This window comes from Prionailurus bengalensis, chromosome E2 (genome assembly GCF_016509475.1).
Source record: "Prionailurus bengalensis isolate Pbe53 chromosome E2, Fcat_Pben_1.1_paternal_pri, whole genome shotgun sequence".
NCBI lineage: Eukaryota > Metazoa > Chordata > Mammalia > Carnivora > Felidae > Prionailurus > Prionailurus bengalensis.
In genome coordinates, this window is record NC_057352.1 from 6,497,740 (window position 1) to 6,522,721 (window position 24,982).

General features: G+C 42.3%; 2 protein-coding genes across 3 annotated transcripts; one reads left to right on the forward strand and one right to left on the reverse strand.

Annotated features, from left to right (window-relative positions):
• LOC122494764 (zinc finger protein 677-like) lies at window positions 1-16,674 on the forward strand. 2 transcript variants are annotated; one of them, XM_043600189.1, is made up of 4 exons: window positions 1-310; window positions 4,078-4,168; window positions 7,443-7,608; window positions 13,287-16,674. In XM_043600189.1, the coding sequence occupies exons 2-4, from the start codon at window positions 4,154-4,156 to the stop codon at window positions 15,341-15,343; spliced, it is 2,238 nt and encodes a 745-aa protein (XP_043456124.1). In that variant the 5' UTR covers window positions 1-310; window positions 4,078-4,153; the 3' UTR covers window positions 15,344-16,674. The 2 variants fall into 2 exon arrangements, with proteins under 2 accessions (XP_043456124.1, XP_043456123.1); XM_043600188.1 differs by having other exon boundaries at window positions 4,078-4,528; window positions 7,091-7,608; window positions 13,287-15,857.
• Window positions 16,675-20,923: 4,249 nt separating this feature from the next.
• Window positions 20,924-23,837, reverse strand: LOC122494798 (vomeronasal type-1 receptor 4-like). Its single transcript, XM_043600247.1, has one exon. It carries the CDS (start codon window positions 23,407-23,409, stop codon window positions 22,465-22,467), a length of 945 nt encoding a protein of 314 aa, XP_043456182.1. The 5' UTR covers window positions 23,410-23,837; the 3' UTR covers window positions 20,924-22,464.
• Window positions 23,838-24,982: the final 1,145 nt, after the last annotated feature.

The following is a 24,982-nucleotide window of genomic DNA, read 5'->3' on the forward strand; positions in this document are numbered from 1 at the left end:
GTTTCCCGCAGACCCGGAAACGGAGCTAAGGACACCCTCCGGTGGGTCAGTGTCAGCTTTTCTGATTCAACACTGGTGTTTGCGATACACCTGCCCGTCCCCGGCCTCCGATCCGCAACACCCGCAGTTCGGGGGTCACCACGTACGATAAAACCCCCTTCAGGCGCTTGTGCTGCGCCCGATGATTCTCGGCAGGACCGTCAGATATTCCAGGCCTGGGAGCCCCACTGCGGGTTCGGGGGTCGACGACTATTTCGAGTTAAAGTCTCTGAGGCGCGTCCCCGCCCCCGGCCGTCCGCCTTCGGTCCAGGTAGACCGCCCCTGCCGCGTGTTTTTCTTGCTGAAAACCCTCCCGGGACTCCGCACTCTCTGGCCCTTTCCCCTTCGCGTCCTCCCTCTCTGGCCCCCAGGCGCTAGTGCAGACCCAGAAGCCACGTCTCCTTGGCCTTGGGGTTCTGCAGGCACCACCCCTCTCCGGACACCCCCTCCACCTACGCGACCTGCGGAGCCGGGCCCCTCCCCCGTTAGTACTCACTTTGTACTCACAGCCTTGGGAGCTTCTTCCGCACGATTCGCATCCACCGGCTGTGCTTGCCATGGTGTGTTTCCACTATTGAAGCCTCCCTGGAAAGTGTTCTTCGCGGGCAGAGAACTTTTTTTCCCCATAGTTGTGAGTGTCAGGGTTGGGGGCGAAGCAGAGACAGTCTGAGGGAGAATGAGTAAAACTACGTGTGAGAGAAAGGAAGAAAGAAAGAGAGTAAAACAGGGAAGAGCAGGTGGATGTGGAGAGAGAGTAAGAGTGGAGTGAACCACAGAAAAGTAGAGGGAGAAAAGAAAGTAGAGAAATCTAGATTAAAAGGTATCTCCAGAGAGGTGAAGGGTAGCACACTGGACGAGAAAGATCTTAACCGGTGATGGGAGTGGGGCAGCAAGGAGCAGGCACATCAGAATGAGAGTGGGGAAGGAATAAAAGAATTGGGGCCGTGGCAGATAGAGGTGGTGCTGGGACAGAAAGAGGGGCAAGGGTGACAGAGACAGCAGAGGGACAAACAGAGCAGGGAGGGAATTCCCTGGCTTTTAATCCTTTCATTGGCTTCTGGTTGTCCTCGGGACAAAAACCCAGACTCCACTGTGTGGCGACAGCCTAGAGCTCTGCAGGTGGGGTGACCTTCCAGAGTTGTTCCAATGTGAGGGAAGGAAAAGCCTTCTCTTTCCTGCATCCACCGGACCTTGGACACTGGCTGGTCAGCCAGGTGCTGTGGTGAAGAGGCCGTTTACAAGGAGGGAGTGAGCTGTCCAGCAATAGCAGCCAGACTGACAGCTGTGGGGCAGTTTGTGCCTGAATCCTGAGGGGTGGATTCAGGAAGTGCAGCTAGTGTTTCCGTGGTTGACTTGTGGCGTCTCTTAGGACCCATAAGGGTTTAACGGGAAAATGTCACCATTTGGGGGGTAATCTGTGGTGGTTTTGGTGGGGGAAAATCTCATTATTTCAGGCAAAGCATTCCTGAAGGCATCACATGTGTTTTGTGGGATACAGATGACAGTTGGGGGTGTTCCAGAAGGTCCCGGAGTCTAGTTGGAGTATGTGGATCATTGCAGACATTGCTCTTGTATTATGGCGTCATGGAGGTGCCTGACTTTGGGGTATGGTCTCCAAGAGGGAACGTGTCGAATCCTGGGTTGGTGGGTGTCTTCCTGCCAAAATAAAAGACTGGTATTAGGAACATGGCGTAGGATCTTTGGGCAAAGTGCGTAGCTGATTAGGAGGTTCTGTCGTGCAATATTGTGTGTGGGGTGTCCGCTGGGAGTATAGCACAAACAGCATGGGAACCCGCAGGAGTGTCTGAGTCAAGAAGGCAAACAGTGGGGGACTGGGGCCCAGGAGGTGGGTGCTTTCACTGAGGCAGGCTTGCTGGAGGTGGGTCTCTGGGAACAGCTGCAGAACGGCTGTGAGGTCCAACAGTACGACAGCCTCAGGATCCTTTGGACCCTGCTCATCAATTTTTACCTCCAGGCAATTATTTGGTTCAGCATATACATATGGCGATATCGTCCCATCTTTTAAAAAAATACACAAAAAAGAGGCTTTTACCACATTCTCCCATCTTTATTTTTATTTACAAAAATTTTTAATGTTTATTTATGAGAGACAGAGAGAGAGAGTGGGGGAGGGGCAGAGAGAGACAGAGACACAGAATCTGAGGCAGGCTCCAGGCTCTGAGCTGTTAGCACAGAGCCCGATGTGGGGCTCGAACTCACAAGCGGTAAGGTCATGACCTGAACCGACTGAGCCACCCAGGCGCCCCTTTTCTCGCATCTCTAAAATAAAGAACCTTCCATCAGCTGCATTCCCCGTGGTGGTAAGTGCCCTGGGGTGTGCTCCATTTTAGAGCAGAATACACTAAACACTTGTTTATACTCTGCTTCAGATCTTGGTTCCAGTTCTGTTTCATATCCACTGCGCCGCTGAGACTCTCCATGTCCGAGTCACCAGGGACCTCCCCACTTCTCAGTCCAGGAACTGGCTTCCCCTTCTCTTCATGCTGGTCCCAGCAACAGCACGCCAGGCTCCTCTTTCTGAAGCACTCTTCTCTTGGTTTCCACATCACACTAGTTTTTTACAAGTAAAACTACCACTTACCTGTTTTAACGTTCTTCTCCATGTTCATGCGTCCGTTCCCGGTGCCTGTTTCTCCTAACTCCTTGGTCTCTGACTGCAGGAGCACCCCTGGGCTTAGCCTTGAAAACCCTTCTCACTTCCTGCTTTTTCCCCTCGCCCCATCTCATGACTTTCAACACTGATGTCTCCTTTCACTGTTCCACCAGACTTCTCCCCTGAAACCAGGGGCCTTTACCCAGCTGTCTCCTCGATGTCTCTGCTGGGACAACAGCCTGGTATCTTCACCTTAATATGTCCAACAGTGACCCCCCCCCCCCCACCAAACTCCTCCAAACCTGTCCCTTGCAGTCTGCCTCTGCATATAGGGTGACCCTGTATTTCCTGGGCTTAGATGGGCATCTTGACATGTTTGCAAAACAGACATTACTTGTTAGTGTTTTAACTTAGGACACAATAAATAAAAATCAGATGTTTACTCAAAATGGATAAGGGAATACATGAGGTATGGGGGACATTTGGAAGAATGCAGTCCCTTCTGATTTGCTTCCTTTAATACTTTCTGATCTTACCTCCTTGTCTCCTCTACTCACCCTGCTCCAGCTGCACAGGCTTCTCTGTCCTTTCTGGAGCTCAGAACACCACTACCTTAGGGTCTTCACATGGGTGTCCTTCTGCCTCGAAGTCTCTGACCCCTCATGTGCAGGTGGTAAAATCTCTTCTTTCCTCTGGTCTTTGTTCTGATATCACCTCTCAGTGGCGCCTTCTTGCCCCCGCTCCCTTTAACATTCCAGCCACGTCCCCACCCCCAATTCTGGTCCATAGTGCCTCCTTGGCATCTCTCTCCTGCTCCTTCCCCTTCCACTGGCTGGATATTCATGACAGCAAGGCCCCTGGGGATCCAGAGCCAGAAGGGGGATGTGCTGGGTGGGCCTCCTGAGTGTGCTCCACCCAGCTTCACACTGTAAATCTGAGGCTGTCTGCAGATACAGCTCTTGTGTGCCTCCCAAAGAGTCCCTTCAAATGGCCAAGGGGAGACAGGGCCTGATCTCAGTCCTAGTTAAAGTGCCTGGGGGGTTTCTGATGTGTCTCCAGCGCTGAGCACCAAGGCTGTGGTGCTGCATGTCTGAGGCTGACATCAGCCTCTGACCCAGGGAGAGGTGAGGGGGCCCCCACTCTCCGTGGGGTGTGATCGGGGCTGGCCTGTGACCTGCAGGGGAGGGTCAGGTCCCGCCCAGGTCCCCACTGATGCCGTGCGGGGTGGGGGGGGTGGTTTCACCAGGGCGGGAGCCGGTTCTGAAGAAGAAGGGTGGGAAGGTCACTTGCTGGCCTCTGGAGGAGTCCACTGTCCCGGGGCTCCCCCCGTGTTTTCACACGGAGAGGCCTTCCCGTGTGAGGCTGCAGGACGGGAAGGACCCAGACTGACTCAAAGCATTAAGCTGCGTTTTCTTGACACTTAGGATTGAATTGCCAAGCCTGATCCTGCCTGAGGAAGAATCCTGGAAAGGGAGGAAGAGCAAAGGAAAGGAGTCGGGAATGGCCGTCTGTCAGGTGAAGTCATATCCTGGGTCGATTTCCTGTCTCTCATTCCTGCAAGGCCCTTCTTGGACTTGCCAACCTTGTCTGAGTCTGAAGTGTTTGTCCACACTCCCCCAGGCCTTCCCCCGGTCCCTCTCCTCTGCACTTAGATTCCAGCTCGTAGTGACCCAGGGATCAGAGCCTGTGAGGGGGCTGCACTGGCGCAACAGGCGAGTGGAGACGGGTGGTGTCAGTGTGGCTGGGCTGCAGGGGGTGTTTAGGGGCCGCCTCTGGACACACAGTAGGCTCTCTGTCGACCAGGATGAAAGAAGCCGTGTGGAAGTCCTGGATTCATGTGTAGGAAGAGTTGGAAGACTCTGGAAAAGAAGAGTGGTAAGAAGAAAGCAGCTCTGCCTGACCTTGTAATGCATTCAGAGCTAAACAAGTGCACCATGGTGTTTCTGGTTCCAAACTACTAATTTAGAATCAAGTTCAGAAATCAGCATCCGTGATAGTGGATGTTTTATTCCATAGTTGGTTTTACAGTGTGGAGTCAACCTAATCAATGGTAAAGGTTTTAAAAAAATCATTCTCAGCACATCTGTCCCACAGAGACCATGGCGTTCCTACAGCAGCTCTTGTGAGGCAGATGTTTTAGATGAAAATGGTGTTAATTTAGCCCAGATCTGGAGCATAGAACTTTATCTTCACCATCAGAGGGGCTGTAGCCATCTGGTTCCACCATTATTTTTAAGTATTATATCTCATTGACCTTAGACATCACATGAGTGAGTGACATGTATTGATTGGTTGATTGAATAAGCTCCAGACCAAGAAGCAACTTAGGCACCAAGATGTAGTCAGAAGGGGATGCTCTTCCCTGTCACTTCCCCACCCTTCATGTCTCAACAGGGAACTGATGTTGTCAGTTCTGTGGCAGGAGTCAGTTCAAACCTGATACAAATGCATTTAACACTGGTATAAAATTTTAGGAAATCTCGATGAAGTTTGTCGTAACATTTTATTATGCAAACATAGCACGTCTAGACACTGTTTTCATGTTAATCAACACATTCAGACACAGCTTGCTCATTTAGAGCCTCATTGGATCATTTTCTTAATGGGGACACACGGGGACCTTTGCCATTTTTCGCTGATGTAAAGAATGCCACGATGGCTGTGTAGGAGTAGGCCGGTCTCTCTGCAGATGTCTCAGGATTTCTCTGGGTCAGGCAACTCAACGTGTGACTACTGGGTTAAGGACAGTGCATTTCACATTAGGATAGATTCTGTCCGATATGGTCTCCTAAAGCTACGAAGTACCCCATCCCACAACAACACGTGAGATTTCCCCCCTGATGTAAGCAAAATTGGTACTGTAATCTCTTTGTGTTTGAAAATTGGGGAGAAATTGACAATCCGTTGTATTTCCATTTTCCACCTACTTGTAACTTTCATTAGTTTTGTGGGAATAAAACCTGGATTTTCATACTTTGCTGTTCTCCTTTGATATATTTTTAAGGGCTATTTTATGGCTTAATTCTTTACACACAGCCTTGTGTCTTTATTTTATCAGTGTTTTGCAGTGAAATGTAAATCTTTCCTTCTTGCCCTCTACTTTCTGATCTTTCTTAGGCAGATCTGAGCTAGCATAATCTCAAGGTATTATGTATTTAGTACTCTTTTCTTAAAATTATCTCCTTAAATTGGCTTTTTGTATATATCTGGTAGTTATTTATTTCATTGATTGTAAAGTTTCATGTAACACACACACATTAATAGGTTCATGTGTTTTTTGGCAAATCTCTCCATTTAATTTTTGTTTTCAAAATTATTTTTCCTCAGCACAATGGCCACTGTTTCGTTTTTTTAAATCCCACATTTCTTCTGCATTTGAATTGCTCTGAGTTTCTAAATCACTGAGGTCTTTATGTCACCACACCTCCAGTAAGAATTAGGTTTGGGGGCGCCTGGGTGGCTCAGTCAGCTGAGCATCTGCCTTTGGCTCAGGTCATGATCTTGTGGTTCATGAGTTCGAGCCCCGCGTTGGGCTCTTTGCTGACAGCTCGGAGCCTGGAGTCTGCTTCAGATTCCATGTCTCTCTCTCTCTCTCTGCCCCTCCACTGCTCGTGTTCTCTCTCAAAAATAAGAAAACATTAAAAAAATTAAAAAACAAAAAGAATTAGGTTTGTCAGTTTTGGTCATGTCTTTGTTATGTCCTTCACATAGGTTGGGAAATGTCTTGCAAGTAGGTTCCTCAGTGCAACTTCTAATGGGAATGAGTGTTTCCCCCCAGCTGGGCCCAGCTTAGGCATCCAGAGCAGCGGTGAATGGCAGGAGCCTGGCTGGCCCACCTACCTCAGCCTCACCTTTGGTGGAAATGTCTCCAGTGCTTACTGTGGATTGTGATGCTTGGTGGAAAGTTCTTCCTCAATAAAAACGTTTCAGATGTCCTGTTTGGTATGATTTAAAAAAAATTTTTTTTAACATTTATATTTTGAGAGAGACAGAGCATGAGACGGGGAGGGGCAGAGAGAGGGGAGTCCCAGATTCTGAAGCAGGCTCTAGGCTCTGAGCTGTCAGCACAGAACCAGATGCGGGGCTCGAACTCAGGAAGCGAGAGATCATGACCCGTGATCTGAGCTGAAGTCAGATGCTTAACTAACTGAGCCACCCAGGCGCCCCCCGCCCCTTTTATGTTTTTGGTTTTTTAAATTTTTAATCATCCAGTATTTCTTCAAAGATCTGCTGTGACCAACCTGTGTTCTATTTAGTTCAATTAATGTACATTAGTAAAGTTCATCAACCCGAATCCTTTTTTTGTTGTTTTTAGTGGAATAAGCTCCATTTGATGCATACATTCCATAATGGCTAAATGTCTGACTTTAAATGAAAACATGTATTTATATTTTTGCATATAGTTTGTCACACCTGAAGTTACCTCTTGTGCTCTAGATCCACTAGATGTGTATAGAACTGTCACTCAGGAGAAGGTCAGGTGTACGGCGTACGGCGTCCATATAATCAACCGCGAGTTGGGTATTTTTCATTTATATCGTTCTTTTTATTGTCCACAAAAATGGGAAATCTACAGTGATGTAGTGGATTCTATATCCTCTGATAGAAAAATATAATGAAACAAAATTAGGGACCTAAGAATTGCTCACAGTTACCTGTTCTTGCCCAAAATGATATGTCAGAACATTCACTTTGGTTGAATCGGGCCTTACACTGCTCTCCTGCTCATATTTTGTGTGAACAGAACTCACCCCCAAGGATCCGTGGTGAAATGTGTTTTTCATTTCAGGAACGGCTGACCTTCAGGGATGTGGCCATAGAATTCTCTCAGGAGGAATGGGTGTGCCTGGACCCCGCTCAGAGGGCCTTGTACAGGGACGTGATGCTGGAGAACTACAGGAACCTGGTCTCCCTGGGCAAGGAAAACGTCCCTCCAGAAGTCGGGATCTGCCCCAGTGAGTCTCTTGGGAGCCCTTGCTCTGCTTGTTGGAGATTGAGGCTGGGTTCATTTTGAAATGAGAACTTTTATGAGGCGGCATCCCCTCCCGCTCCCCCTTTCGTCAGATGGTCTGCCCACCCCACCCTAGATTAGTGGTGCCTCCAGAAGTTGAGGAAGAACAAAACCTTATGGCAAACTTTAAAAAATGTCTCATTCTGGATCCACTTAGATCCGTGTACTTCTGACTCAGTAGTTCTTGGAAGAGAGCTGGATATCTATGTTTTAAAAATATTCCATAAGCATTCAGGAGAGAGTGAAGAGGCCTGTGGAATGTTTTTCTAGACATCTGTAACATCCTCTCTCCTCAGCTGAACAAAGGGCTGGAATTGGATTCTGGAAAAGATACAGCACATCACATTCCTTTCTTTTTATAAGCAGGAATCTCTCTTTCTGTCTTGAATGATATCTCTATTTTGGAGCAAGGGAAAGAGCCCCAGACTGGAGAGCAAGATGAAAACAGTGAAAAAACCAAACGGGTGGGAACATAGGCAAGAGCTCAGAAGGGCAGAGAGGAGGCCGCACTGTTAATGGTGTTTGGGGAACTCTCCGCCAGTGGGGGAGTTCTGTGGGAAAACAAATGTGTCTTTCTTGTGAGCTCTCAGAGGAAAAGTTTGCTTCCCTTCCCCTCATCACTCCCTTCTTCAGACGTGTAGATATGCATCCTCCTAGCCCCCGGCTCATGCAAAGACCAAGGCAAAATCTTCGTCATGACCTGTAGCACTCTATTAAGTGCCCCATGACCTCTTTTTTTTTTTTTTTTTAAAGATTTAATTTTTGGGGCACCTGAGTGGTTAAGTGTCGGACTTCGGCCTAGGTCGCGATCTCCTGGTTTGTGGGTTCCAGCCCCACGTAGGGCTCCGTGCGGACAGCTCAGAGCCTAGAGCCGCTTCGGATTATGTATCCCCCTCTCTCTCTCTGCCCCTCTCCAGCTCGTGATCTGTCTCTCAAAAATAAATAAATGTTAAGATTTTATTTTTAAGTAATCTCTCCACCTAACGTGGGGCTCGATCTTACAAACTCAAGATCAAGAGTTGCACGCCCTCTTGCTGAGCCAGCCAGGCGTCCATGCCCCTGTGACCTCTTTTGTTCCTTGACCATGAAGGGCACTAGGGGGCTGGTTTTAAGGGGTTCTCTTTCTCTTTCTCATTCTTTTCTCATTCTCATTCTCTATCTTTCTTTTCTCATTCCATTCTTGTTCCCAGTCCACACGGGTCAGAGCTGAAGCCTCCCCAATCCTGGCATCAGGACTTCTCTAGGATCATCCTCAGTCTGTGTGCTTAGGAGACCTGCTCCTGGTGTTGGAAAACATCAGCATCTGTGGGCCCAGAGCTCTCTGCCTCTTCAGGCCCTTTCTTCAGTTTTGCTTTTGTCCCACGTTAGAGTGTGTGTCACGGGGGTGGGTGGGTCTCTCAATCCAGCCCCGAAACTGCTTTGACTCAGCAGCAGTATAAGCACGTCCACACCACACTATGCTGTAAGTTTCGCTATGTTGTGTGTTTTTGTTACTTTTCTCTCAAAGTATTTTCTACTTTGCTGTGTGATACCTTCTTTGACTCATGGGATTTTTTAAGTGTTTAAAGATCTTCATGTATTTACGTCCTTTCCAATTTTCCTTCAGTTACTAATGTCAAGTTTCATTCTTCTGCGGTTGGAGAAAATACTTTGTATGATTTCACTCTTTTTCAATTTGTTGAGACTTACTTCACGGACTGATATACGGTCTGTCCTGGAGAATGTCCCACGTGCAAGTGGGGAAGAATGTATTTTGCTCTTATGGGCGGGGTGCTCCATATACGTCTGTCAGTGCTTGCTGGTCTATACTCGGCTAAAATTGTCTGTGTCCTTCCTGAATTTCTGTCTGGCTGTACTCTCCATCATTGAAAGTGAGGTCTGGAAGTCTCCAAATACTCTTCTACAACTATTTTTATTTCTCCCTTCAATTCTATAAATATTTCACATATTTTGGGGTTCTCTTGTGTATATGTTCATATTTGCTGTAATTCCTTAATGAGTTATACTTTTTAAAATATATATTGTCCTTTGTCTCATAACAATTTTTACTTAAAGTCTGTTTTTTCTGATACTCCAGACACTAGGAAAACAAAAAATTCATTAGATTTGCATTGCTCTCTGAGCCCACAGTATCTCCAAGGTATGCCTGTATATAAAAACTTTCTTCTTTTATTTTTTATTTTTTTTTAGTGTTTATTTATGAGAGAGACAGAGCACGAGCAGGGGAGGGGCAGAGAGAGAGGGAGACACAGAATCTGAAGCAGGCTCCAGGCTCTGCACTGTCACCACAGAGCCCAATGCAGGGCTCAAACTCACAGACTATAAGATCATGACCTGAGCTGGTCAGATGCTTAACTGACTGAGCCACCCAGGCGCCCCTAAAAACTTTGCTTCTATAAATCCTGTCCTTCTCTCCTCTGCTGCTGTCACAAATTGTGTATATATATTGTGTGACCATCAGTGGTTCACATTTAAATCACAGATTTTAAATACTGTTTGATGTTGTTGTTTTAATCAATAGGGAAAAAGAGTGACAAACTGAAAACACAATACTAACCTTATACTCACCAGTCTACTGTCTTTATTACTGTTTCTTATTTCTTGATGTGGATTCCAGTTTTTGTTTCTTCCTTCGTATTAGCCTCAAGCATTCCCTTTACTAATTTTTTGTTAGACTGGTCTTCCAGCAAGGGACTCCCCAGTTTTGTTTTGTTTTGTTTTGTTTTTCTGGAAACGTTTTAAGTTTTCTTCTATTTTTGAAGGATAGTTTGAAGTGTGCAGAATTCTTAATAGACCTTTATTTCTCTTTAGCACTGTGAAAATGTCATCCCGTTGCCTTCTGGTCCATATGGTTTCTGGTGTGAAATCATTGGGTAATTTTATTGACGATCTCTTTTACCAGAGGAACTACCCTTTGCCGCTTTCAGGGTTCTGTGTCTTTGGCTTTTGACAGCTTGATTATGAAGTGTTTCACTGTGGGCATCTTTCAGTTTATCTCACTCGGGCCTTGCTGAACTCCTTGGATATGTTTGTAGGTTTATGTACTTCACCAAATTTGGGAATTTTTCTGCCTTATTACTTCAAATATTTTTTCTGCCCATTTCATTCTGTCCTCTCCTTCTGGGATTCCCATGATCTATGTTGGTACACTTGAAAGTGCCCGGCGAGTCTCTTGTTCCATTCATTTTTCTTCATGCTTTTTTCTTCTGCTGAGACAGAGTAATCTCAGTGGACTTAATTTGTTCAATTTGCCTGTTCAATTTGGTGCTAAACTCCCTTAGGGCTTTTTCCATTTTAGTTTCTGTACTTTTCAGCTCCAGAATGTCGATTCTGGTTCCTTTTTCTAATTTCTGCCTCTTTCTTGATATTCTCAGTTTTGAGAAATATTGCTGTCATTGGGTCCTTTGGTTATTTGCATATGGTCTCTTCATAGTTCTTTCAGCATAGTTCTTTCAAAATAGTGACATAAATTCTTTGTCTAGCAAAGTCTGAAGTCTGGGCTTCCTCAGGGACAATCTTTTTAAATTGCTTCTTTTCCTATGTATGGGCTATACATTATTGTTGGTTTGCCTGCCTCATAATTATGTTTTTAAGTTAAACATTTTGAGTATTATGACAACTCCGGAAGTCACATTCTCCCCCACCCATACCCGCACCTCAGCATTGCTTATTGTTGTTTACTGCAGTTGCTGTTGTCTGTTTAGTCATTTTTCTGAGTCAGTTTTGTAAAGTCTGTATTGTTTGTCACATCTGGTTTGCTTAGTGGTGAGCTAGTGATTAAACGCATAACTTCTCAAACACCTGGAACCAAAAAAACCAAAAAGCAAGAGACTCCTAGTCTTTGGAAATAGACTTTGTACGTTTGTTTGGGAATACCCAAAACTCAGCTTGGCGGTTTATAGTGGGGTCTTAGCCTTTACCTCCTGCTTCTGCCAAGCCTGAAGGTTAGCAGGAGGTGAGGCACAGGGTCACCTCACGTGTTTTCTGAGCACTGGCCCCACCCTGGGAATGTGCACGACTTAGATTCCTAGGAACGTGTAGCTGTTTTTCAAAGCCGTTATTCCCCAAAGCATTTTACTCCCCAGCCCTTCATCCCTGGCTTCACAGTGTCTTCTCTTGGCCCCAAGCGTGCCATCTGCTAGTATACTTGCCTTTAAATATGCTTGTCAAATGGACACCACTCCCACCCCACCTGGCAAAGCACCTCTTGAATTCGGCAAAGGCAAAACTTCTTGAGCCAGTTTTTCAGTGAGCCACCAAGCAGATCAAAGTAAAACCCACAATTCTTAGAGAATCAAGTCTGTTCTGCCACTCCCAGTACATGGGACCTATAGCAGGAACATGGGCTGCCTCTATGCTGTAGAGAATGGGATTGGGCCAGGGCAAGTTAAAATGTTAAAATCTCTCCAACTGAGATCAGCTGCCTTTTTCTTAAGTACCTACGTGATTGCTATAAATCTTTGTTTGGTTTCCAGAATTTTGATAAAGTTGATTCTGACAGTTTTTGCCAACTTCCTTGCTGTTTTTATAGAGAGATGGACTTAGAATATTCCACGATTTTCATGCTGTTACTTTTACCCAGTTCTTTACAATACTATTTATCTGAAAACTGTTATTTCAGAAGCCACTGGGCATCTGTGTAACTTAGACTGCTATGAATATGTGGAAGCTTTTCTCAACATGTTTTCCAATTCTCATATTGTGTGCTCTTTCTGGAATATAAGTCCTTTCCCTTGTTATTAAGAGAGAAATCATTAGAATTCCAGTCTATAATTGTGTGTAAGTGTGGTTACTTATTATTTACCTGTTGGATTTATGTTGGTTTAATTTAAAAATTTCATTTATTAACTTGTCATCTACAGATTAGGAGTTTCAGTATCTAGTATGGAATATGACCGCAATTCACCAATTGTTAAATGTTCTAAAATGCCTATTCTGCATACAGCATAGACAGTTTTAGAGTAGATACTAAGAATATTTTCTTATTCCAATGATGTTGTATTAAATTATTTTTGACTTCTTACTACCTTTTTATTTTTACTTTTATAGTTTGTAACTTCTAGGTATTTATCTTATTCATTTTTTTTTGGAGGACTTTATTTTTAAGGAATCTCTATACCCAACATCGGGCTCAAACTCATGACCCCGAGATCATGAGTCACATGCTCTACCGACTGAACCAGCTAGGCGTCCCTAATTCATATTTTTATGGATTGTCATTACTTCATGTAGAACTGTGCCTCATCATTTATTTGCATATAGTAATTACACTGTAAATATGCATTTGTATAATATGTTTTCAGTACAACACACCTATTTGTCTACTGGCATTTGGTGTGTGTTTTGATGTGGTGGGCAAAGAATACACTTTCTTTCAGAACTTACGTAAGTTTACATAATGTAAATGATTTGGTCATAGGGTGTTTCAAAGTAGGTTTCTCTTAATATAATTCGAAATACGTGTTATCTTTTATTAAAAGATTCTATTCACTTTGCCTTCTTAAACATTTACAGACTTTGGTTGAGAAGTTTTTATTTCTTCAATGTAAGTTTTACTTTTAGTCTAACATCCATCTTGCAACTCTAGTTAATATGAAGACTTTTTTTTTATATATCTTTCAGATAGCTCTGCTACATTCGTGATCAAGGAATTATTACCAAAGAAAGACATTAATAATGGAGAATTATACCAGTCAGTGCTCTTGGGAAGACCTGAAAGCCATGGCCTTGAGGATTTTGACTTCAGGGAAGTCTGGGGAAATACGTATGAATTTGAGAGCAAGTGCGAATATGAAGAAAGAAATTCAAAAGGAATGCTTGTGACAGATAACCTAAATCTCAGTGGTCGAAGAGATAAACAAGACAGCAAATCCTGGATTAATTTACCTTTAAAGCACAGTGTTTCTTTAAGAAAAAGTACATATCAATATTTTAAACAAGGGAAATCATTAATAAAGAATTTGTTAAAAATAAAAACCAATATAATCTATGCAGGAAACAAGTATACAAAATGTTTTGAAAATAGAATTGCATTAAGCTCCAAGTTGCATCTGGCTGAATTATTTCAAACTGAGGAGAAAATTAGTGGATGTAATCAAGTTGAGAAGTCTGTCAAAACTTGTTCCATTTTGCCGCTTCAGAGATTGCCTCCTAGTGTCAAAACCAACATTTGTAATAAATATGGAAAGGTTTTTATGTATTCTTCATTGCTTACACAGCACCAGAAAACAAAAGTTAGAGAAAAACCATACAAATGTAACGAATGTGGAAAGACTTTTAGCCATCATTCAGTCCTTACTAGTCATCAGAGAATTCATTCTGAGCAGAGACCATACAAATGTAATGAGTGTGGTAAAGCCTTTAAGCAGTTCTCAAACCTCACAAGACATCAGAGAATCCATACCGGAGAGAAACCATATAAATGTAATATATGTGACAAGGTCTTTAATCAAAATTCCCACCTTACAAACCATTGGAGAATTCATACTGGAGAAAAACCACACAAATGTCACGAATGTGGTAAGGCTTTTATCAAGTGTTCAGACCTCTGGCGTCATGAGAGAATTCATACAGGAGAGAAACCTTACAAATGTAATGAATGTGGTAGGGGTTTTACCAAACGTTCATATCTTTGGGATCACAAGAGAATTCATACTGGAGAGAAACCTTACAAATGTATTGAATGTGGCAAGGTTTTTAGGCAGTGGTCTACCCTCAGGATTCATCGAAGAATCCATACTGGCGAGAAACCTTATAAATGTAATGAGTGTGGCAAGGCTTTTAAGCAATGCTCACACCTCACTAAGCATCAGAATGTACATCCTGGAGAGAAGCCACACAAATGTACTGTGTGTGCCAAGGCTTTTATCCACATTTCAAGTCTTGTGAAACATCAGAAAATTCATTCTGGAGAAAAACCATACAAATGTAATGAATGTGGTAAGGCTTTTATCCAAAGTTCAAGTCTTGTGGCTCATCAGAGAATTCATACTGGTGAGAAACCTCACAAATGTAATGAATGTGGCAAAGCCTTTACTGTGCGTTCAAGCCTAACTAAACATAAAAAAAACCATACTGGTGAGAAACCTTATAAATGTAATGAATGTGACAAAGAATATACACAGCTTGTACACCTTACTAGACATCAGAAAATACATACTGAAAAGAAACATGATGAATCAGGTATACATGGTAATGCTTTTATTCAAAGCTCAAGCCTGGGGGATCATCAGAGAATTCATGGAAGAGAGAAACCTTACAAATGTAATGAGTGTGGCAAATCCTTTAACTGGTGTTCACGCCTTACTCGACATCAAAGAATCCATACTGGAGAGAAACCATATAAATGTAATGTGTGTGGCAAGGCTTTTAGTCAAAATTCAAACCTTACAATTCATCAGAGAATTCATACGGGAGAGAAACCTTACAAATGTAATGAATGTGACAAAGCCTTTAAGCAGTATTCAAGCCTCATAAGACATCAGAATATACATCCTGGAGAGAAACCACACAAATGTATTGTGTGTGGGAAGGCTTTTATCAAACGTTCACACCTCTGGGGTCATGAGAGAATGCATACTGGAGAGAAACCATACAAATGTATTGAATGTGGCAAGGCCTTTAGACAATGGTCTGACCTCAGGATTCACCAAAGAATTCATACTGAAGAGGAACCTTAGAAATGTAATGAATGGTGGGGTGCTTGGGTGGCTCAGTCAGTTAAGTGACTGACTTCAGCTCAGGTCATGATCTTGTGGTTCATGAGTTTGAGCCCTGCATTGGGCTCCATGCTGGTGGTGCAGAACCTATTTGGAATTCTCTCTCTCTCTCCTCCTGTCTGCCCCTTCTCCACTCTCTCTCAAAATAAATAAACTTTTAAAAAATGTGAGTAAAAAAGAAACGTAATGAATGGAAATCATTTAACCATTTTCCACAATACACTATATATCAGAGGATTTATACTAGGGAGAATTAAGTCTAGTCCAAGATTAATCAACCTCAGATGTTAAATTATTCACAGTAATTAAAAGTCAAATCATTTAAGACTCATGAGATGAGTGTCAGTGGAACAAGGTGATCTTTAGTAGTGATGTACCATTTATTAAAAAAATTTTTTTAAGTGCCATCTTTTTTTATTATTTTGAGAGAGAGAGAGGGAGAGAGAATCCCAAGCAGTCTCTGTGCTGTCAGCACACAGCCCAGTGTGGGTTTCAAATTCATAAACCATGAGATCAGGACCTGAGCTGAAACCATCAGTCAATGCTTAACCCACTGAGCCACCCAGGTGCCCCTGTACCATTTCTTTTAAACCTACTTTTTTTTTGTTTTTAATTTGAGGTTTCTTAAAAAGCCTACATTACTATTGATGTCTTTCAACCTGAAGTTTGGTGTTCTACTTTCATTACATGTTTTTTTTTGTGTGTTACCATGATGGTTTCTGGGAGCAGATCAATATGATAAAATGGCCTACTTTATTAAATGAGAATCATTCTTATCCATGTATCCTGAAGGAACACTGAATTTTAACATACAATGTTGTGTGGTATTGAATGAGAAAATGGGTTGGGCAGAGAATATATGTCAAACAATGATGTAAATAGTATGTTCAGGATCCCTTCTACAGATTTGTCAGTACAACAGAGGGCCACTGGATTATCAGAAACCACTGTTGTGCCAGATAGCATGAAAAAGCAGGCTTTAAGATTGAGAGACTGAGATTTTCATGATAGGTTATAGCAGGGACTGCTTATGTGCTAGAAATAATGGAAAAGAAATGATAGTCATCCTCTCCCTGTAATGAAAATAGTGGCTGTATATCAAAGATAAGTGAAATTTTAGCCTTATTTTGGGGAACTAAAAGCAATTATCAGAGAGGAGAACTTAATCAAAACAACCAGAATACAGTGTAGAGGTACTGGATTTGTGTTTAACCACTACACTGATGCTGTTTTACTCAGAATATATCTACTTATGTTTTCATTAATAAAATGTAATCATTTTTTCAAAGCTCTAAATGAATTATTTTCTTCCCCCTATCAGATCAAGTCTATCCTGTCTCATTATAGTACTTCAACACAAACATTAACAATACATCTTCAGGCTGTCAAGGCTGAAAAGCATCTGCAACAATTTTCTTCCCTGATGGAATCAAAGAACATAAAACTTTATGAATATATACTCATAATTTACTTGAGTTACTCCCTCCACCCTCTGCCTCTTGGATATTTATGTGGCTATGATGAAAACAGCACAGCAGTGCAACCTTAGACTCCAAACATTTGAAGTGCAATTCATCAGTGTGCACCTGATGTTTCCATATGCCCTTGTTTGTGCCTACACGAGACTCACGACTTGTACTGGCCTTGATTTACATGAAGCAATACACACACACACACACACACACACACACACATACATATATATCTATATAGGGATAATAGATAATACACACACACACACAGACACACACACACAGACGCAATCTCTACACCCAACGTGGGGTTCAAACTCAAAACAACCTGAAATCAAGGGTCACATGCTCTACTGACTGAGCCAGCCAGGCTCAGCCCTGGGGCAAAATATATTAAGCATATGAGAAGTGTCAGGAAATAAAAGAAAATTTCAGGAGTAGAGATATGATATGTGCAAAGTTTCCCCCCAACCACTACTTGGAGCTTTCACTGGAGTAATTTGGAAAGCTCACTGATCATGAGTTTCCCCGTAAGAATGAACATATACACTTGAGGATACATTAGTCTTGCTTTGTAGGCCAACTAGGAGTTTCACATATCGATCCCCTTGAAAATAGTTAATTTGCACTTTTAGATATTCCACAGACATGGGATGAACCCCTATCTGAAATTTAGTCTTGGGTATCAAGACTGATAATGCTAATCACCAAAAGGATGTGAAGATGTTTAAAGCACAGTGAGACTTTCTGGGGAGAGCAGGACAGGTTTCCAAAGTTGCCACAAAAATGGCTTGAGAGACAAGAGGAGACTCACTTCAGGTTTCTATGGAGTTTATACTAGACGGTGGGTCCTGCGTGTGGTTTGACCTTTTGTAGGCACCAAAGGAGCACCTGGGCTTCTAAATTTGGCCACTTGTAGAGTAGACGGGAAGAGGGAGATACATTGAATATGTGCAGTAAGTAAATGTGTGTGTGTGTGTGTGTGTGTGTGTGTGTATCAATTATACCTCAAGCTGTACCAAAAACAGGGAAGGCAACTGAGAGAGGGCTGAGGCTTAAAAGCTGTCTGTCCATGGTCAAATACCAAAAACCAAAAAGCAAAAAACTGGAGTGAGGTTAGAATACAACACAGAATGTTTACTCTCAAACCTGATTGCTTGGTTAGGAGAGACCCATTTTCTTCATACTAATAATAACTTCTTATGCATCCTTTCCTGCTACACACATAGGACCCTTTACCCAGTATAACTGCTGAAAGTGAAATACTGAAATACTGTTTAAATTGCCCGAGTCGCTTTTACACTAGTTTCATGATCATTAATGTGTGCAAGTGTTTATCAGACGGTAAATATGATTCAATAATCTTACCAGAAGAGTTTTTCAAAGGTTATAAAAATCTCAATTTGTGATTATACTATTAAGCATTATATGAGTCTTTCAACTCTGGTAAAATTCCTTTTTATTTAGAAATTTTTCCTTAACCCATTTTATATATATTTAGTTTACATGTTTTCTCTGTGTTACTACATTGAAAAATTTGAAAAAATGCATGAGTTAAAGATTCTTTTAAGAGGTGTGTAACACGATAATGTATCCAGGACAATAAGAGGTACAAAGTAAGTGCTTTATAGATATGAAGATTAAGAGTTCTTTTAATTTTTCTTTTTTTTTTATTATTATTAAAAAAAAATTTTTTTTCAACGTTTATTTATTTTTTTGGGGACAGAGAGAGACAGAGCATGAACGGGGGAGGGGCAGAGAGAGAGGGAGACACAGAATCGGAAACAGGCTCCAGGCTCTGAGCCATCAGCCCAGAGCCCGACGCGGGGCTCGAACTCCCGGACCGCGAGATCGTGACCTGGATGAAGTCGGACGCTTAACCAACTGCGCCACCCAGGCGCCCCTCTTTTAATTTTTCTTAACGTTTATTTATTTTTGAGACAGAGGGAGACAGAGCGCGGTGGGGGAGGGGCAGAGAGAGAGAGGGAGACACAGAATCTGAAACAGGCTCCAGGCTCTGAGCTGTCAGCACAGAGCCTGATGCGGGGCTCGAACCCATGAACCGTGAGATCATGACCTGAGCCGAAGTCGGATGCTCAACCAACTGAGCCACCTAGGTGCCCCGAGTAAGAGTTCTTTTATACCTTTTAGTTCAGTGGAAGAAGTAGAACAACATGAAATTGTGAACTAGAACCTAGTAAGGTGGAGCTAGGAGACCTGTTGATACCCTACAAAACTAATACCAGGATTTGGGGAACACAGTATGTTCATTTTACCTTATAATTATTTCCAATTCTTCTATTATTGCCATAAAACTAATCCTCTCTGTCCTACATTATTGCAATGGATACTGGAACTTATTTTTTTCTTATTTTTATTTTTTTAATTTATATCCATGTTAGCTAACATATAGTGCAATAATGGTTTCAGGAGTAGAATCCAGTGATTCATCTCCTACATATAACACCCAGTGCTCATTCTAACAAGTGTCTTCCTCAATACCCCTTACCCATCTAGCCCATCCCCCCCACCCATAACCCCTCCAGCAACCCTCTGGAACTTACATCTCAAGTCCTTATAGTATAGTGTCAGGATATCAGACTATTTTCCCCTAAGTTCAACATGAAGCTATTCGATGTTTTTACTTGATTGTTTCAATAACATATGTCCTACCATAAAATCCACTTTTTGGGGGGTGGGGACTCGCATGTTTGAAGGAGGGGGGGGAGAGGGGGAGAGAGAGAGAGAGAGAGAGAGAAAATCTTAAGCAGGCTTCACACCCAGCATGTAGCCCAAAGCAGGGCTTGATCTCACAATCATGAGATCATGATTTGAGCTCAAATCAAGAGTTGGATGCTTAACCGACTGAGCCACCCAGGCGCCCCCATGAAACCCACTCTTAAAATGTACAATTCAGTGGCAAGGATGTCTTTTCTCACCATTCTTGTTCAGCACTGTACTGGAAGTCCTAGATAATGCAGTAAGAAAAAGAAGTAGGACAGACATTATGAAGCAAGAAACAAAACTGTCTTATTTGCAGATCACACGGTCTATGTAGAAACTCCACAGAGTCAAAAAGAAAAAACTTTTGGAACTAAGAAATGATTATAGCAAGACTGAAGGACACAAGGTTAATACAATGTGCTGACTGTGTTATCCACCTAAATCCCATATGGTGCAATTCTAACCCACAGGGATGGTATGTGGAGGTGGTGCCCCTGGGAAGTCAATGACTGCATTAGAGGGGAACCCTCATGAAGGAGATTAGTGACCTTATACAAGGGACCTCAGAGAGCTCTTAATCTCCACACTATGAGAATCCAACAAGAAAACAGTCTTTTGCAGCCAAGAATAGGGCCCTCACTTAGACACCTAATTAGCCATCACAGTGATCTTGGGCTTCCCAGCCTCTAGAACAGTGAGAAGCATCTGTTGCTTATGTACCACTGGTCTATGTTGCTTTGTTATAACAGTTCAGACTAAGACAGTACACAAGTCAGCAATGAACAAGTGGAATTTGCATTTAAAAACACAGTAACTTTACACTGCCAGAAAAGGAAGTTATACTTAGGTATAAGTCTAACATAGTATGTACAGGATCTACAGGAAGAAAGCTAGGTAGCTGATAAACAAAATCAAAGAACTAAATAAATGGAGAGAGATTCATGTACACGGACAGAAAGATTCAAAAGGGTCAAAGTGTCATTCTTCCCAACTTGACTTACAGATTCAATGCAATCCCAAACTGAATAGCAAGTTATTTGGTGAGTATCAACAAATTGATTCTAAAGTTTATATTGATAGTCAAGACACACAGTAGGAAACAAAATATTGAAGGAGCTGAACAAAGTCAGAGGACTAATATTACTTCATTTCAAGGCTTACTATAAATATACAGTAATCAATGGGGCGCCTGGGTGGCTCAGACCGTTAAGCACTCAACTTCGGCTCAGGTCATGATCTCACAGTTCAGGAGTCTGAGCCCTGCATCCGGCTCTGTGTTGACAGCTCAGAGCCTGGAGCCTGCTTTGGATTCTGTGTCTCCCCATCTCTCTGCCCCTACCCCGGCTTGTGCTCTGTCTCTCTCAAAAAATAAACAAACATTAAATTTTTAAAAAAATATACAGTAATCAAGACACACAAACAGATCAAAGGAACATAATGGAGAGCTCAAAAATGGACCCATACAAATATGGTCAACTGATCTTTGACAAAGAAGCAAAAGCAATACAATGGAGAAAAGGTAGTCTTTTCAACAGATGTGCTGGAGCAAATGGACATCAATGTACAAAAAAAAAAAAAAAAATTCATCTAGACACAAACCTTATTCCTTTCACAAAATTCAACTCATAATTAATCATAGATGTAAATATGAAATGTGTAACTATAAAATTCTTAGAAGATGACACAGGAAAAAATCTAGAGGACGTAGGTTTCATCGCTTTTTTGATACAACACCAAAGGCACAATCCACGGAGGTAATAATAATTTGGATTTCGTTAAAATTAATAACTTCTGTTGTGCAAAAAACACGGTCAAGAGAATGAGAAAAAAGCCACAGACTGGGGTAAAGTATTTGCAAAGCACATTTCTAAAAGGTCTGGTATTGGAATACACAAAGAACACTCTCAAAGCCCAATAAGAATGCAAAAAACATCATTTAAAAATGGGAAAAAGACAACAATAAACACCCTCATCAAAGAAGATACACTGGATGGAAAATGAAGCACATGAAAATACGCTCCGCATCTTATGTCATTAGACAACTGAAAAGAAAAACAATGAGTTACCACCACACATCTAATACAATGGCCAAAATCCAAAATCCTGACACCAGTGGATGCTAGTAAAGATGCCTAACAACAAATACCATTATTCACTGCTTGTGGGAAGATTATAGCCACTTTGGAAGGCAATTTAATGGTTTCTTACAAAACTAAACATACTCTTATCACATTCTAGCAATCACATCCTTGGTATTTATACAAATGAGCTGAAAACTTATTTCCATGTAAAACCCGGCACATGAATGTTTACAGAACTTCTGCTTAACCGTCCAAACTTGGAAGTAACCAAGTAGGTGAATGGTTAAAAAAAAAAAAAAAAAAAAAAAAAAAGCTGTGATATATCTAGACAATGGCACATTATTCATCACTAAAAATAAATGAACTATCAAGCCAGGAAAAGACATGGGAGAACCTTAAAAGCACCTTGCCAAATGAAAGAATCCAATCTGCAAAGGCTACATATTGCATTGTTTTAACTACACGATATTCTGGAGAAGGCAATAGTATGGACATGTAAAACATATGGCCAGGCAAAACATTTCCCCATGTAAACCAGTTGGTCAACCACTCTATGAATCTGACACAGGAGCTAGGACCCAGTCTATTAAATTTTGTGTAAACACCATTTGATTAAGTTTATGAGGTCAAGCTGCTTTATTCACCTCCGCTACAGAAATGCAGGTTCCTCGTTCAACCAGCTGAAGAAAGCCCAGTGCGCACTAGTGTGTAATGTAGAAAGACATGGCATTTCTCCTTTACTTCCTGAACTCAGTTTTTGATGGTGATGCATCAAGAACTAAATATGGTGCGAAAAACATTCACTTCACATATTTCTGATAAGATTAGGAAATGTTATATTTGTTATCCATGCGAAGCAGAGTCTGGATATAGCAGAGTTCCGGCCCATAAGCAGAAAGGGGCAGACAGTTGGAAAACACACAGAAGTCATGGCAGCGGTGTTCACCAGCCACCAGCTGCGATTACAAAGAAGAGCAACACAAACATGACAGACGGAGGAGAGGAAGTAGAAAGACACAAAGGTGCTCACGAGGACGAGGATGCTCTGGGTGGCTCTGGACTCAGCAGAGGATCTGGGGGAGACATTAGTGGTTCGAATGTGCTGGACCCGCTGCTTGTGTCTGTGCAGGAGGAAGACCATGGAGCTGCTGGCCCCGATTGTGAGACCACACAAGGAAGCCTCAGGAAATACTATCAACACTGCATATACGGAAACTGTGATTGTCTCGTGATCTACAGCAAGACAGTAGCCCAAATCTCCTTTCCTTGTGAAGTTTTTCATGCTCCGGTTGCTAAACACATATAACAGAGGAAAAACTAAATTTACAAACATGAACTGGATCCAACAGAGGGAAATGGAGAAGCCAATGTACTTTGGGGCTTTGACTTTAAACTCCTTCCAACAGGAGTTCATGGGGCTGATCATAATGGTCTGGAACACAGTCAAGAGGCAGGTGCTGCCAATGGACATTCCCCTGCCCACCCTCTGAACACAGAAAAGAAGTTTGCATCCAAACTCATTGAAAAAATGTTTCAACCCAAAAGATGCCATAGTGTGGGGGATTCCTTTAGAGAGAATGACCAAGGAGTTGGCTATAGTGAGGTGCCTGAGAATCAAATGGGTGGACCTCACCCTGCATTCAGTGTGGTAAAGGAACAGATAATGGTAAAGAAGAGAGAAATTTTCCACAATTCCAACTATGGTCTGTGACAAGAAGATTATTCCTACTATCAAATCCCTGTAGGACATTCTGTCATTCAACACCCTTACTTTTAAATTATGGCAACAATCATTCTTCTGAGCAAAAAGGCTCACTGAAGATTTCTGACACCAAAAGTGACTTTCATTATGTGCTTCTGTTTGATTGCCAAGACTTCATGAGATGGGAATAATAGATGTCTGGTATAGTTCACTGAAAAGTCAGCACGAAAGATGACGTGGTTAGCCTGGGGGAAGCAATGAGAAGTGACAGCAAAGGGAATGAATGCAAATACAACATTTTCAGAAAAAGCGAAAATTCACTAGCTGTACCTGAGGAGGGAGGGACCCTCAACCACTCCCCATGTCATAAAACAGATAAACTCTCAATGGATTGCTCATCTAAATTTTAAAGAAAAATAGTGTACTTTTTTTTTTTTTTTAGAAAACCAAACAAGATATTTCTATGGTCTTAGAATAAGAAAATACTTACTTTAAAGAAGATATTTCTTTTTTTTTTTTTTTAAATTTTTTTTTCAACGTTTATTTATTTTTGGGACAGAGAGAGACATAGCATGAATGGGGGAGGGGCAGACAGAGAGGGAGACACAGAATCGGAAACAGGCTCCAGGCTCTGAGCCATCAGCCCAGAGCCTGACGCGGGCTCGAACTCACGGACCGCGAGATCGTGACCTGGCTGAAGTCGGACGCTTAACCGACTGCGCCACCCAGGCGCCCCAAGAAGATATTTCTTAAATAGCACAGAACACATTAATCATATGGGTGAAAAGACAAAATTAAGGGTAGTTCTCATCAAAACACGCACACACACACACACACACACACACACACCCAGAGAGATATAACCTGTAACCAGCACAAAGAACTACTACAAACCACACAACAAAATAAACCATAGGCAAAGCATTCCAACAGAAATTTTAAAAAGAAGTTATTCAGTGGATAATACATATGTAAAAGTATTTAAAGATTTTTAAATGTTTACTCATTTTTGAGAAAAAGAGAGAGAGAACGTGCAGGGGAAGGGCAGAGAGAGAGAAGGAGACACAGAATCCAAGGCAGGCTCCAGGCTCTGAGCTGTCAGCACAGAGCCCGACACGGGGCTCAAACTCACAAGCCGTGAGATCACGACCTGAGCCGAAGTCAGATGCTCAACCAACCGAGCCACCCAGGCACCCCGTGTGTAGAAGTATTTAATATCCTTAGTAAACAGGAAAATCAAAATATAACCACTACCTAAATATAATGCCAAACAGCACTGAAAAATATAAACTGGAAATGACAGAAATAACGAGGCTCTGGCAAAGATATAGATTAATGAAGAATCTCAGATACTGCTGGCAGGTGTTAAAACTGGTACACACATTTGGCAAACGATGCGGTATCCACTTTAGCTGTCCAAATACAACCCTGTGTCTCAACAATTCTACTCCTGCAAATGCATTCAACAGAAATCTGTGCATTTACCATCAGAAAGACCAATCACAGGGTTTATATGCCAGCACTATTCATTACTCATAACAGCCCCAAACTAAAAACTACCCACCAGCTCATTAACAGAATGAATCAATTAACTGACTCATATTTACACAATGGTGTTCTA